This window comes from Mandrillus leucophaeus, unplaced genomic scaffold (genome assembly GCF_000951045.1).
Source record: "Mandrillus leucophaeus isolate KB7577 unplaced genomic scaffold, Mleu.le_1.0 Scaffold262, whole genome shotgun sequence".
NCBI lineage: Eukaryota > Metazoa > Chordata > Mammalia > Primates > Cercopithecidae > Mandrillus > Mandrillus leucophaeus.
The window spans coordinates 819,035-834,851 of NW_012102721.1; the positions used below are offsets into that span (position 1 = coordinate 819,035).

The window sequence follows — 15,817 nt, forward strand, 5'->3', positions numbered from 1 at the left end:
TCCCAGTTTTTCCAAAAGTTAAAACAAAAGAGAATTTGGGATGGCTTACCAAATAGATTACAATAAATCATAGTCTAAGATAAACACATAAAGGGAAACCATCAGTCAAATAAAGTAAAGCCAGGGATACTTTTAAGCATGGCCAAGATTCAGGAAATCACCAATTATTTAATGTGTACTCAAACATCCCATGAAACATGCATTTCTGAAGGTTGAAATACACTACATCATTGCTTTATTTTTGTTATGAAATTTGTGATGACCCAAATAGAGAAAGAATCACTGCAGTTAAAGATCAATTGTACTCTGTTGTCAATGGAACAAACCCACCACGTGTTGCAAAATCACAGATTAGCCACAGAAATTACTATATACTCCATCAACAGTCATCAACTGCCTGTGACATGAAACTCAGGGCCATGGGAGCCAACACTGTACCTTTCGACTGGGGCGTGGGGTGGCCATGACCGGTCCAGGCTGATCTCCTGGGAGGCTCATACGGTAAATCTGTAAAGACAAATAAATTGACTAAAAGATCAATCGTGTAATTTTTATAAGAGATGTTTTGGTTTCTTATTTGATTTTGCATTTATTAGAATAAATTGTGTGCTAAAAAAATCTGGTAATCCAAAGAATATCCCACTAGATTTGAGTTTAATTTCCAAATCAAAATTTCATATATTATAGTGGTCTAAAATTCTCACCCGTTTATCTGAAAATTCTCATTGACAGATTCTCCCAGAGCTTGGTGACTCTTCTAATTTCCTACAATCATAAGTCAAGACCCTAATAAAAGTTTCTTACAATCTAGTTCACCCTGCTTCCACTGGGACTGATCTACATCTGTCTCTTTATTATCTTCATGACTCATTCAAAATACAGTCTACAATTTGGATGAACCAGCCCATTTTTGTTTGAGGTCTGCCCCTAAAACAATCAAATGACATTCAGCTTCTTTTTCTTCTTGCATCTCCTAGGAAATGCCTTATCTTTTTATTTGCCAGTTGCCTCTCTTAGCCAACTCTCATTTTCCCTTTATAACCTCATCAATTTATATTAAATCAGTCTTATCTGATCTAGTGATTTTCGTAGGCAAATGTCTCCCATTTCCAATGTTCTAAATAAATTTAGAATTTCTCTAAAATGAACTGCATGAAATGAATTACAGGACTGAAATAGTATTGCTCCCACAGCACACTGATGATGACCTTCTGAGCTTAAGTACATGCCAAACATTTGTTTGTATTTATAAAGTAGTATCACTTGTCCCATAAACCTTCATTTACTTTTCATATGCAAATTTAGTAACTATACTTCTGCATCCTCAGTGTGAGTCCTATTAATGATTATCAAAGCTCTACGTCATTTCAGGTTTGTTTCACAAATATATTCCAGAAACTTATTATACATACTTTTGCTAAGAGAGCATATCTCAGGCTATTTCTACATGCAATCTTATTACATAACTGTTTCAAAATTATGTCTTCTTGGATTGCTGGGTCTCAGTTCAATGTCATGTGTCATTCTGGGTCAAGTGAAGGCCATGGCCAAATATCTCGGCAGGTTCTTTGCTGCCAGACACCAGGAGATGGGTACAAAATTTCACTTGGAGGATAGGACAACACAATTGTTTTTAAGCTTCTCTTCAAACAAATATTTTAATTTTGTTTAAAACCAGCAATTTGATGGGTCAGTCTTCAAAGAACTTGACTGTGTTGCAGAAGATGTGTCTCTTCCTATTTTCATACCCCAATGAGAATAGAAATGATAGGCAGCGTGAAATTCAACACAGAATCTCCTTAATGCATTTGGTCTGTTTGGCTGCAAGCATCTTTGCTACTAGTGTGGTCTATGAAATCCTACCCTTCAGAGCTTTGGAGAATTAGATAATTTTTCTTTTTAAACTGCTATTACTCACTCCTCTCTCTCAGCTGGCATTTTTGCATTTTTGGACCTAAATCTTTCCCCACCCAGCTCCTCAGATTTTCACATTTCTGGTGTTGGGGTTACACATAGGAATTAAATCTACAGCCCCTAACAATTTACTACTGAATTTCAACTTAAGTCTCTGAGAACACTCGGCACATGGGTTCTCAGTCAGTTGCATTTTGTCAAAAAAAAAAAAAAAAGGATAGCCAGAGTTTCAATTTGCGAATTGTCTCAGAAAGAAAAATCTACTTGTGAGGCAGTCCTAGACACATCTAGTCTAATTTAGGAGCAGAAGGGCACATTAACTAAGGCCTTCTATTTACCAAATGAAAAAAAGCAAGATAATACAGAAATACGTTCTAGATCTCTGTTTCTCAAAGGGTGGTTCTGTGGACCAGCAACATCAATAATACCTGAGAACTTGTTAGAAATGCAGAATCTTACCCCAGACCTACTGCAACACAATCAGCATTTTTTTTTTTTTTTTTTTTTTTTTTGAGACGGAGTCTCATTCTGTCACCCAGGCCAGAGTGCACTGGCGCAATCTCAGCTCACTGCAGCCTCTGCCTCCCGGGCTCACGCCATTCCTCAGCCTCTTGAGCAGCTGGGACCACAGGCACCCGCCACCACGCCGGGCTAATTTCTTTTTGTATTTTTAGTAGAGACAGGGTCTCACCATGTTAGCCAGGATGGTCTCGATCCCCCGACCTCGTGATCCACCTGCCTCGGCCTCCTAAAGTGCTGGGATTAGAGGCGTGAGCCACTGCACCTGGCCTCAGAATCAGCATTTCTGGGTGACTCTGGTGCACACTGAAGTCTGAGAAAGCCTGCTCTAGACCATTGCTCTTTTCAGGAACTCTGTTTTCCTGCAGATGGTTTCAGTAATGCTATCTAGAGTGTGCAAAGACAAACTAAAAAATGGTTGAAAGAGTTCTAGATGGATTGCTTTTACCCATGGAATAAGTATGCTAATGGAACTGATAGAAGACATCAGTAGGTTAGTCAGATACTACCTTAAACAGAAAATTATTGCTCATGAAATGTGACTGGGAAAAAAAATAAATGCCTAACTACTACTCCCAAAATATTTTGAAACTCTTTATTCACAAAATCCTTCTTAGGGTGTATAACCATATCCCATCCTCCCTTGAAAATAAGTCAAAACTTAACACCAAACAGAGTTTACTTTTCAGCCAAGTATTTGAGACACTTATATGAACAATGATTAACATGTTCATAAACATATTGCCATGGAAGATATGCGGGCTTTTGTTTTCTCCCATGACATTCTGGTTCAATGCTTCCTTATCAGCTACCGATTATATGCTGTGGGCCCTGAGTACCCCGTGGGATACGACATTGGGAAACATTCAACTCAGGCTCCCTGAGATAAGGGACAGCCAGGGGTGACTGCTGTGGCAGCGACACCGTCTCAAAGCCTTAGTAGTTCTGCTCTTGACTGCTTGAAAAATCACTCCTCCATGTATCTCTGCTAAGTGTCCTTTATTGATGATAGAGCATTGGACTTCCAATAAGAATACATTTTACATTTAATTTTTGCTGATCATTTCAACACCCTCTCCATTTCTCTTTAACTTTGATCTTCAAGGTCATGAACTCATACGCTTGGCAGAAGTGCCCATGTAAGGGAAGGTTGCTTTCTGGCACTGGTTCTGCTGTTTTATCTGTAAGAGACTGTGTTTGAAAACTGAGCTTTGTAAAAGTCATTGCATAGGCAGCTTGGGTGAACATAGATGTACATTACATTACAACAGTATAAAAAACGGCATGAAGCTACAAATAGGGAGTTCGGCTAGTGCTGACCCTATACACGAGCAACTGTGTTGATTTCCTGGAAGCTGGGATCAGCTTCTCATTCTGAATGAGACTCCTCCTCCACCACACCCTTTTGAAGACATCAATCAATTAATACAACGTTCTGGCTACCCTTTCCTGGAGGGCTAAGTTCAGCCAAGTTTTACATTCTCCCTTCATCAAACTCACTGAGGAGGAACCTCTAGCTCTTGCCGCCCCCCGCCTACCCGCTTTAGTTTTTAAAGGGCAAGAATGTGGATCATGGAAGAGCTCATCCTCATTCTGCAGTATCCACACCATATCTGCAAAGCAACTCTGGAGGCTCCCTGGCTGGGCTGGAAAAAGATGAGATTTGTCTGCTCTTGAAATTAGATGCTAATGGGGAACACAAATTAGGAAGACCAAGAGCTGCTGCTGAGAACCAATCTATAAATGTCTGTGAAATGAAAAAAAAAAAAAAAAAAAAGTTTGAGTCAACCTTAACATAATTAAGTCGCCCTCTATTTTCCTCCAGATCTTCTTAAAATTCTATATCAAAGGCATGGAGATTTGGAAACATTTTGCATTCCCTTCTTGCCTAGGTTTGCAGATCCCTGTAGTTATATAACAACTAAGGGGAAGCAAAGAATGCAGCGTTAGCCATTTGCTAAGATATAGGCTTCACATAACACCTAACTGAGAGGCGCTATGCAGTAGTTGCATTGTCTCACTATGCCTAGCTGTGCTGAAAAGCACCAGGCTGTGAGCTCCAATGCAGGAATGATTTAAGATTCCAAGAAAGCCCTGAAGAGCAGCAGCTTCAAAGTGGAAGCGAAGGCTGCATTTGCAGGCTTAACTCTCTAATCTCTTTTGATAACACCCTAGAGGCGTATCATAATATATGGGTTGTCATGGGGATGGAAGAGGAAAGGATGGGGTTGCAGAACATCATCCTTGGGGTAGAACTGAGCTTTTGCATGACCTGCTCCTGAGAGGACAGGCAGGGTGGCGCACTGTGTAGTTAACAGGGGCTTGCAAGATTCTGTGGATCTGTTTTTGCCACTTTTTTCCCCTGAGACCTCAAAGGGCTATGGCTCCAAAAGAAGTGGATTCAGCAAAATAGAAGGGTGTTTGCAGAGGAGGTACAGAAAGGGATTCTGGTCACAGTAACTGCAACAATGTAAGAAACACGTGAAACATCATAAAATAATAATCATAATAAACAACAGAGTGTAACATGATATGCCTATGGGTTGATACTTATGAGAGTAGAGAAGACTGTCTCAATGTTAATTCAACAAAGGGGTCATGAAAGACAGTAAATCTTGAATCAGGAAAATGTGGGAAAACACTAGGTATGGGCATGCAAGGAAAAGGGATGAGGTTTGGACAAATGGCGGGTGGTGGTGGTGGCAGGGCATGTCCACATGTGGTCCCCTGTGAGGTCAGTGAACAGCCTTGGCCAATTGTGCAGGGAGACTGACCTGACACAGCAGCGGTGAGACTGACCTGACAGGGAAGCAGTCAGGGGGCTTTGGAATAAATGATTCATTTGGGAAGGTGGGCCATGAATAGAATAAAAGGTAGATTTGGGGCCGGGCATGGTGGCTTACGTCTGTAATCCCAGCACTTTGGGAGGCAGAGGCGGTTGGATCACGAGGTCAAGAGATCAACACCATCCTGGCCAACACGGTGAAACCCTGTCTCTACTAAAAATACAAAAATTAGCTGGGTCTGGTGGCATGTGCCTATAGTCTCAGCTACTTGGGAGGATGAGGCAGAAGAACTGCTTGAACCCAGGAGGCAGAGGCTGCGGTGAGCCGAGATTGTGCCACTGCACTACAGCCTGGTGACAGAGTGAGACTCCGTCAAAAAAAAAAAGAAAAGAAAAAAAGAAGAAGGGAAGGGAAGGGAGATTGGGGCAGTAACCCAGGGATGGGTGACTCACAGCGGGAAGGGAAGGAGGGAAGGGTGGTGAGGAAGAGCTGGGAAGGAGGATGCAGCAGGACAACACACATGTGGAGAAGGAGTCTCTGCAGAAAGGGTGTGCAATGCCGTCTAATTTAACCAGTAAACCCTGAACACCACTGTCTCCTCTATCAGGGACTCTATAATGAAATGGCCACCGTGCAGAGAAGAGACAGATTCTGGTCTAAGTAGAGTTGCCACCTAGGAGCCTGGCTTGCTTCATGGTCAGCACAATAACGCTGACCAGCGTTCGGTTCCCTGGGATGTGGGATTAGACAAAGGGTGTGGAAATGAAGATCACGGCACAGCAAAGAAAGAGTGGAGGAGACAGGGATTTGGGGTCTGTATCCCTAAGGACCTTGAAAGAAACAGTCAACAATCACCTTTCTGAAAGTAGTCAGGTACCCACTGACCACAGGGATATCGTCAGATTCCCAGTGACCTCCCTCTGGGACTCGCGCAGCTCTGAAAGTTAGTGAGGCAAAAGCTCTTCCCCCTCAGCCATCACAACGTTCATTCTCCAGTTGCAGGTTCACAGCTTTTATCTCCACAGGACCAGTCCTTTAAGGTTGATCGCTTAGCAATGGATGACCCAAGGTGTATAACTAGTTCTTATATCCAAGGTCAAGCCCCTGAATAGAGCCTACAGTAAACAGTCCTCTGGCTTGTTCAGTCTGCTTTAAATTCTTTACAGGTCAGATACCAATATTTGTATTGGTTCTCATAATCACAGTAGGCAGTGGTCAAAACAGGTTATTTCAGGTACAAACTGAGTTTCGAAAACATACTTGACTAGTAGTGGAGCTGTGGAAGTGTGCTGTCTCCCAGATCACGCTCAAATCATGGGCCCATGGAAGAGCACCATCAGAGCGGCATGGGAGGTGTCTAGGTTTGCCACCCTTGCCTTCCCTGGGCTGGGCAGAGAGGGAGTCCCAACCAACATCCTCACAGCCACCCTCTTCTCCATCCACCTGGATGGGTCATACCTTCCAAATCCACCATGTCCTAAAATGTGAAAACAAAGCAGCTCCAGGACCCACTGTCTTAACCAGGTAGCATCAGTCAGCTGGCTTGTCTGATGGACAGGTTGTGCCCATGGATTTGGCCAGTGTTGTGATCTTTTAACACAGTTTGTTACACTAGCTCACAACCCCTGGCTTTGCAACTCAGTCAGAGGCACCTATGAGATGTCTTAACATAAACAAACAAAAACAAAATTAAAAAGTAAAAAAAATTTTAAAACCCCAGCCAAATGTTTTGGAAATAGTTTTTATTTTTTTACGTATATATGGAAATATTTTTTAAATGCTCACAGAATTACAAAATCTGTAGAGCGTGAGTCAACCGTGAATTTCTATTTTCCACTTGCAATACATGGGGTGGATTTCTTTAGGACCAGTCTGGTAGACTCTAGGCACTGGGGCCTGCCCATGTTTTGATGGCCTGTGAAATCTGTTACATGACAGAGGTGACTTACTACCTCTTAGTACCTCTTAGCTAAGCCTTTCTATCATGCTTCCCAGGAGCGAGACAGCAAACTTTTTCTCTGACATTAGAGAAGAGAAAATTGCCAGCCTGAAGTCACTAGGCAGTAACCAGGGCAGTGTCAGGATTTGAACAGCCTGAGAAGCTTCCTCATTCATTCTCTTTAGCTCCCTGGGCCCCCAGTCTTTCTCATTAGAAAGGAAGAGTAGTTGTCAAGCCTAGATCTTGAACCAGTTCAGACTGAGACTTGTGTATTTCGGTTATGTGATAGAGGTGAAAGAGAAATCGCCTGAGTTTCATATGAATTCTGGAAGCATGTAGGAAGACAGATAAACCATCCCACCACCCCGAACACGATGTCATCAACTGTGAGGCTGGTACAATGATACCTAGCATATGGGGCTGCTCTAAGTCCCAGGGAGGGGGCAAATGCTTAGGGCAAGCTATACCCTTCTGTGAAATGCCCTCTCCCCCTGCTCATTATTCACCTGGTAAACATCTAATTCCCCTTTGCCATGTGGCCATTCCTCTGGAAAGCATCTTTACGCCTTTCTTGGGGCGTTGAGTTCCTCCCCGATCTTGCTCCTACAGCCTGTATTGCTAGAAGTGGTGCCTCTACCGTAGAACCTATCACATTAGGGGAAACATTTATGTGTACGTATCTGTCTCTCTGGCTCTAGGTCACTCTACGGAAACATCTAGAACTGGAGGCAAAACATTTCAGCTTGTTCACCGTCATACCACCCGTGGCTGGCCCAGAGGAGGCACTCAGCAAATGAACAAGCCAAGCTGAATGAAGAAGTGAACGTTCTGAAGACAGGAAGCTTACTGAAGCCTGGTTCGTCTTTACATTCCCAGAGTCTAACATCACGCTTGGCACTAATGGGCACTTGATAGATGTTTATTTTTGCATGAATGGCATGTAAATTAATTACCTAATCAAATCATCTGGAAGACAGGCAGTAAGATTCAGATGTAAATACTACTGATGATTGCATGCTTCTGCTCTGCAAGACTGGCTTCTTGTGACATACTGAGAATCGGTCACTGTGAATCTGGGCAGTGTCCTTGTTTTGTGCTCTTCCCCCGAGGAGGGATGGATCCTTCCGTTAGTTCAAAAGTGGGCCTATTCCTAACTGCCAGGCATCCAGGATGCCTTCTTTGCCCATCTGTCTTTCTGAAGAGCTAATTAAAGGGCTAATCTGCTCTTAATTCCTTTAGTGTGGTCTTCGAATGAAATGGTTTGAGTGGGTTTAGTCTCCAGATAAACAGAGGCAGAATAAGACTGTCTGGGACCGGCTTCAGCTCCGGGATCAGCTCTCTTTGTATCGCGTGACTTAGAGCATGGATCTCAGCAGGACATCTGGGATGTCTCTCAATGAAGAGATCACACAGGGGTGTTTTCGTACCTGGCCTAGTTGTAATTCTTTGCGTAGCTTCAGGATATACTGAAGTATTTGGGAAAATAAAAGCTGCACCCCCTGCAGACAAAAGGAAAGACAAACATGTGAAGGTCTTTTGTTGTGGTTGTCGATCTCAACATCAGCGCCAAATCTACTTTTCCCTGTGATAACAAAGGGAAGAGACCTCCTCAAACCTGCCTTAACAGAGCTCCGGAGAAATGGACAGGTGCACGTGTCAGATTCTCAAGGAGCCTTGGTGCACTCCTGTGCCCCATTTGCTATAAAGCGTTGTGTGTTTTGATTTTAAAGCTTCTTGATGAAGCCCTATCTGTGTCCCCCTCAATCCCACTTCCCACTGGGCAATCTCATTTTATTAAAAAACTATATGGTGCATGTTTTATTTTTCAATAAAAACCCATAATATATTTGTATATATTGTATAAAAACCCATAATATATTTTACATAGCTCTTGGGAAGTAGGACCAAGCAATTATAAGTATTTAGCCAAAGAGTATACAGATTTTATTAATGATTAATCCACATCTCTAGTCAAATGCGTTTTCCCTTTCTCTCTTTTGACAAAACTCATGTGGTTAGCTGAGAAAATTCCCTTTTCAGAGTTCAGTCCATTTGGAATTTGTTGTCCTGTTCATTGGTTGCTTCTGTGTTTAACAATAGCAAAATTAATAAATTTGGAGCTTTTTTTGAAACCTTCACTCTATGGTTAAAGAATTCCTAAATAAATGTGAAAATATCAGAAAATGCGCATAGCTCAAAGGTGTTTCCTAAGAAGGGGAAGTAACTTCCTCTAAGTTATCTATTATTTCTGGCCACAAGGTCATGAATAGGCTGATGTGTGCAACCAAAATTACTGAAAAAGTGTAGTACCAACTCGAAGCCGGCTTTTTAAAACTTCAGATTAAAAAGACAATGTTTTGAATAAGAAATTGCTCATTTACCATGATAAACGAGCAATTTCACTGTAATACTCAAACCGGGACTCACTCACATTTGATATTTTAAAATAAAATGGCAAATATTGGGAAAATGGCTGTATTTCTATGTGAGGGCTGACCCTGAGTTAACTGGCTGACTTGCAAGGCTTCCTGGCACTTCCTGTCTCCATCACTAGCCCGGGTGATTGTAGAGGGTCCCTGCAGCTAACAGAGTGGGGTGAGCAGCCGGTGGCCATGCTTCTGGAACTGTCTCCATCAGAAAGCAGCAGATGGATGTGAACCAGGAACACATTCATCCACAGAAAACCCAGACTCTGCTGTGATTGGGAGGCGAGGGAGGAAGGTTAGCCAGGATGAGGCATGGTGTTAAACCCTACTTAGGCTCAGGCAAAATAAATACATAAATAAGTCAAATGTACAGTCAATGGTTAGAGATAGAAAACAGGCATTTGGTTAGTGACTAATTTCATATTCTCCAAAATCATAGCAGAGGTTCCCTCTGAACAAAACTCTCACAATGTTACAGAAATTCCCTCCTGCCTTTTGCAAACACATAGTCTGTAGGAAAACAAATGAAATAGCCTAAAAGTGTATTGGAAAGGAAAAAGAAAATTCCAACTTATCCTAGCAAGTATTTCTTTAAGAATAAAAATGGAAAAAATTAAAGGAGGCTGCTAAGGGCCCTTTTATATCGAACATGCTTTTAGTGTCTACAGAGTCAGCACAGCGAATATATTGGTACTAACAGAAGAAGATTGTAATCTGGCAAATGTGAGCTAAAGTTATGGCTAAAGGCAAATTCTGCACATCTCCTGGTAAAAAAAAAAGGAACCCTTTGATAATCAAACTGGGGTGCATGGGAAGCGCTCAGAAAACCAAAGGGCGTCACCTTCCTTTAGGCTGTGGTACCTCCTAAGTATTGGAAAGCATCCTGAATCATCTACCTGTATTCTGTCTTCCTGGCACGCGCTGACTGGTTTCCCATGGAAGCATGCAACCTGTACGTAAGACCCTATGCTCTTGCTGGGAGGCAGGGGCGGGGCCAGCATTACCTGTGTTTCTAGCATGCATTAACCGTGGAGAGTTTTGTAAGGCTTTATCAACATCATCTGAAGTCAAATGTGGAAGAGGAGCTACAAAACAAAACAAAAAGTGACATCAAAATGAAAAAAAAAAAAAGAGAGAATTACCTTTCTTACAAAAAAAACAAAAGAAAAGAAAAAAGAAAAAGAAAGAAAGAAAGAAAGAAAACCATTCCCCCACTCCCACCCTAACATCATGGGCAGCTTCTAACTATTTCCATCAATCTGCTACTTGTTAGCATGTTAAAACCTACATGGGGGCCCATCTTTAATTCAGGGAAGAAGTGGTTGGGATGCCAGGCAAAGCAATGGAGGAGAATTTATTCCACCTCACTGTCACACTACTTCCTTCTCATCATGCTGGACGCTGTAGAAATTAAAGCATGCAGCAAACATTCTGGATTCATGCCAACATGCCATCCCTTTCTGTCAGGTTAAGCCCAATCACATGATACAAAGTGAAAACTTCCCTTGTTCTGTGTTCAAGTTAGAATATAAAGCGGGGCTTCGTGTAGCTTTAGGGAGAATAATCCCCCTAATTCCTACTGAAGAGGAGCCTTTCCTTAATGGTTCTATTTCAATTTGGGGTATCATGGAGACTAACTAATGTGTGACCAGTTAATGCTTCCTTTCTCTTTGACATTCTATCTTCTTGGTCACAGGACCCTGGAGGAGGCAGCTGAGTGTGGAAGTGAATTTTGGCTTCTCCTGAGAGAGCTGACTACTTTTCACCAGGCAATGTGGCCAGGGTGTTGTTCCCCTAGGTCATCGCATACCAAGCGTGTGGTTCCCTCAGATCCCCAATGGGAACTGGACGAGGGCAGGAGGATGCTGTCGACACACCTGTTTGAACCCTCTGAAGCTCAGGTCATAAGAACCATAGCCACAGCCATCTATCCTTGGAGGAAGGGGGCAGCTTACTCTCTCTGAGGTAGTGGAGATGTGAGAGAAGGATGTCGGCGTTGTAGCTGGGGGTGAGCCTCTGGAAGTCGTCCTTGGTCATCTTGCACAGTTCCTTCCCGTCGATGTTCTGGAATAACAAGATGTTGACGTCTGGAAGGCCATATTCTTTCACCGCCCACTCCAGCCACTGCCGCACATGGTCTGTACTCCATAGCGTAGGATCTGAAAGGGGTGGGAACAAATTCAGTCAATTCCTGAAGCCAGGTATCTGTGTCTTGGGGCAGATCCCCATCCACATGGGATTTCTGACCAGCTGCCTTCCACAAGCACGGCCTCCAACCAGCCTCCCTGGCTACCCAGGAGAACATCTTGGGGGAGAGACAAAAGTTGCCTCACATCCATAGATCATTGTTTTTAAAGTGAATTGTTCTGGAATCTTGGGATTATTCACATCACATGCCCTCTTTTTTGCTCAGACAATCTAAAGTTTCCTGTAGGCATGAGATTTTAAAAATTCTTTTTTTCTCATTTATGTCCAATGTTATTTATTCATTTGAAAATGAGTAAGAATAAGAGGAAACTTCCTTTCCTTAGAAAACTACTGGTATATTTATATGGAAATAAGAGTAAGCAACACGTATCAGGAAGGTGCTAATTACAGATCATAACAACAACAAAAATAATAATAACAGTATTTATGCAAAATACTGAAAAACACTGACCACAGAATCGGAAATGAAATATAGATACACCAAGACTTTAGCCCCTCCTATGAGCCAGCATTCGTCTCAGAGAGCTGTCTGTTCCAGACTTTTCCTGCAGGCTGTTCGGTTTTGCAATTAACCAGCACCTGCAGGAGTGGGGTTGGCGAGTGGTTTTTGCATTCCACAGCTGGCCATGGCAAGCACAAATACCCCACAGGATGCAGGCCACGTCGTCACACTCCACTGCCACCTATGGGACAGGGAGGGCAGGGCCCCGGGGAGAAGGAGCAGGTGATCTCCAACAGAAATGCCAGCCAGGATGTCCCGTGGTAAATACCCTCAGTGGTAGGATCTTCAGAGTGTGGTAAACGGGGCGGCTGCTCCCTTGGGCCCCAAGCCTTGAAAGACACCTGCGCAGAGAGCTGGAGCCCTGAGTTCTAATCCCACCATTTCTCCACTTTCTGGACCTTGCTGTGGGCAGCTATTTCTCCTTTCTGTGTCTGTCCCACCTGAAAATGAAGGGCACTGATCTCAGTTCCCTGGACAAGTCCTTGGGGGTCAGGCATGCCAGGGTGTTCCAGTCCTCTTGAATGAAAGTCAGGTGTGGGAGTCACATTTGAGCTAATACTTTCAGATCCTTGTTTGTCTGGTCCCACTAATATTTTAGGCTACTCAAGAATGGAGCATGTAGTATGCTGCTGAAATACATTTTTAGGTTTACAGAGGTAAGCCACAGTAATAGAGAGAAACAGCCAGCCAGTCATACACCCAGAGTTCTCTTCCTCTCCCTCCTTTCCTCTTCCTTCCCTCCCTTCTCCCTCCCTTTCTTTCCTTCAGCTACAAAGATGAAAGAAATTATTGCAGGTCCAGTAGAATCTACCCTTCCCACTCCATTCTCCTGCTGCAAACACCTATCCTGAAATTAGTAGCTAGTGGTTAGAAGTAACCACTATCCTGAAGTTAGTACGTGTATCACTCCTATACATATTTTAATATTTTTACCATTTAAACTACACATATTGTTTTGTGTTTTTAAAGTTAACATAAACGGTATCTGATTTGCTATTGTCACTCAATGTTATAATTTCAAGATGTAGCCAAGTTAAAACACAAAGATATACTCGATCATTAAGCAGCTCTTAGGCCTCCCCCACGTGAATAGTCCCAATTTATTTAGTGAATGTCCCCTGTCCATCTCCCCGCATACGTGTGAATGAGTCCACATTGGCCCACGGCCTGGGGTCCTTGTTAGAATTACCTGGGGAGACTGAAAAACTAGTGACGCCTGGTCTCCCCAGGGAGACTCTGTTTCCATCAGGCTGGAGGGCAGTTGGGCGTCACAGTTGATAAGAGCTCCCCCAGGTGACTCCAATGAGCAGCCAAGATTCAGATCATCTTCCCTGGACCTCACTACTCCAAGCATGGTCCTCCAACCGGGCAGCATTAACATCACCTGGGAGGTAATTAGAAATGCTAACGCTCAGGCCCCGCCCAGACCTGCTGAACCAGAATCTACGTTTTCACATGAAACTTGGGGACACGCTGGCCTCGGCTGAGTACCTAGATACGGGATTCTGAGTTATAGGGCACATGCATCTTCAACTTGACCAGCTAGCATTGGATGTCTACCAACATTTAAACACCCACATTTTCACTTAAAAATCAGCGCACAGGCTGGGCACGGTGGCTCACGCCTGTAATCCCAGCACTTTGGGAGGTCCAGGCAGTTGGATCACTAGGTCAGGAGATCGAGACCATCCTGGCTAACACGGTGAAACCCCATCTCTACTAAAAATACAAAAAAATTAGCCGGGCGTGATGGCAGGCGCCTGTAGTCCCAGCTACTTGGGAGGCTGAGGCAGGAGAATGGTGAGAACCTGGGAGGCGGAGCTTGCAGTGAGCTGAGATCAGGCCACTGCACTCCAGCCTGGGCGACAGAGCAAGAGTCTGTCTCAAAACAACAACAACAACAACAACAACAACAACAACAGCAACAACAACAACAACAAAAAATCATCAGTGCGCAGAACCTGAAGACTAAAGGAACTCTGTTTTGCTACAGAGAGAATATCAACAAAAACTCCAACGGCAGCGATGACAGAAAAGTGTACATATTTCTTTGTCATTCAAACACTTGGAAACATGTTGTTAGTCTGTGAAAACTGAATGTAGATATGGAAGGTTAATGTCATCCAGTTCATTGAAGTTCAGATGACTCTTTGTCATGGGGTGAGAATTTGGCTTTCAGAGATAAAATGTTTCATGACATGTCAGAATTCCTCTTTCTACAAAAGTGATCATACTGAGGTCTTAGGGCAACTTCTCTTTATCTTTGGTTCTGTGCAGAGGATGGTTTGCTCAGCCCTCACAGAGAGAAGACCCCCCCATCCTACCCATGTCATTCCCTATAAGTTCCATCCTCTGATCCTAGTCAAACCCACCTTTTTGGTTTTTTTTTTGTTTGTTTGTTTTGTTTTTTTTGCTTTGCTTTTAACAAAATGGGAGGACTATTTTTTTTTTTTTAATGTAACAACTGTATTTCCTAGAAATAAGTTCATTCTGGGAATAGATTTTTTTCTCTTAATGGTGGAACCGGATATTCTCAAAATGATACATACACATATTGTCTGAAAGCCACTAGGTTCATGTTAAACTGGTGAAAGGAGAAGTTTAATCTCTCTATTATCCCTTGGTGTGCCCCTTAATTGGTTTCATTCATCAAGCCAAGGGTTACCATGGCCCACTCAGTTTTCCTTTAAGGGAATCAGGTGCAAGACCCCACAGACCAAGTCCTCAACCTTTATTGTTCTTATCTCTACAAGTCTCGCTTTGAGTTGGTAAAAGGTTGCTCTGGAGTTCTGGAGTTCTGCCAGTATGAGTATAAATCACTACAACCTTTCTGATGAACAACACAACAATATGATACAACAATACAACACAACAATACAATCAAACGTCTTTAAATATGTGCAGATTCCCTGACTTAAACATTCCATTTCTAGAAATTTATCCTAAGGAAATAATAGAGGATGTGCGCAATTATTTATTGTCAAGGACGTTCTTTGTAGTGTTGTTTATAATAGCAAAACCTTGGAAACACCCTAAATGTCCAGCGAAAGAGAACTAGTTTTGTAATGCATTTAGGAATGTTCCTGTGATATTTAGAGACTAAAAATTACACTGTTGAAATATATTTATTGATATGATAAAATGTTCAAAGTAGATTACATTTTAAAGTTTCAAAATATTATTACGATACCATTGTATTTTGCAAAGATAAATAAATATCTGCGGAGAAAGAAATTCAGAGGGAGATACAGCAAAATGTCAACTGTTGTCTCTGAGGGAACGGAGATGGGGAATTTTAGACTTTTCATTTTCACTAAACTATATTTTCTCGTTTTCCTATAATAAATATGGAATACTTGGGTTAAAAATTATTTATTAAAAAAAGTATTCTCTACTTTTCAAAACCAAAACATGGTTTTACAAAGGGCTTACATATATATATAGTGTATATTATATATACTTAATGTATATTATATATACACTATATATATACCACCTATATATAATATATGTGAAAGTACTT

General features: G+C 42.4%; 1 protein-coding gene across 4 annotated transcripts in view; it reads right to left on the reverse strand.

The window, feature by feature from the left end:
- ERG (v-ets avian erythroblastosis virus E26 oncogene homolog) overlaps positions 1-15,817 on the reverse strand; it is a 300,545-nt gene that overhangs the window by 9,950 nt on the left and 274,778 nt on the right. For 3 of the 4 annotated variants that reach the window (XM_011984157.1, XM_011984158.1, XM_011984159.1), the window contains 4 exons: positions 11,540-11,743; positions 10,589-10,669; positions 8,586-8,657; positions 439-507 (listed from right to left, as the gene is read on the reverse strand). In XM_011984157.1, the coding sequence (XP_011839547.1) occupies positions 439-507; positions 8,586-8,657; positions 10,589-10,669; positions 11,540-11,743 (426 nt within the window). The remainder of the gene's footprint in view (positions 1-438; positions 508-8,585; positions 8,658-10,588; positions 10,670-11,539; positions 11,744-15,817) is intronic. The other variant, XM_011984160.1, reaches the window with a different exon arrangement.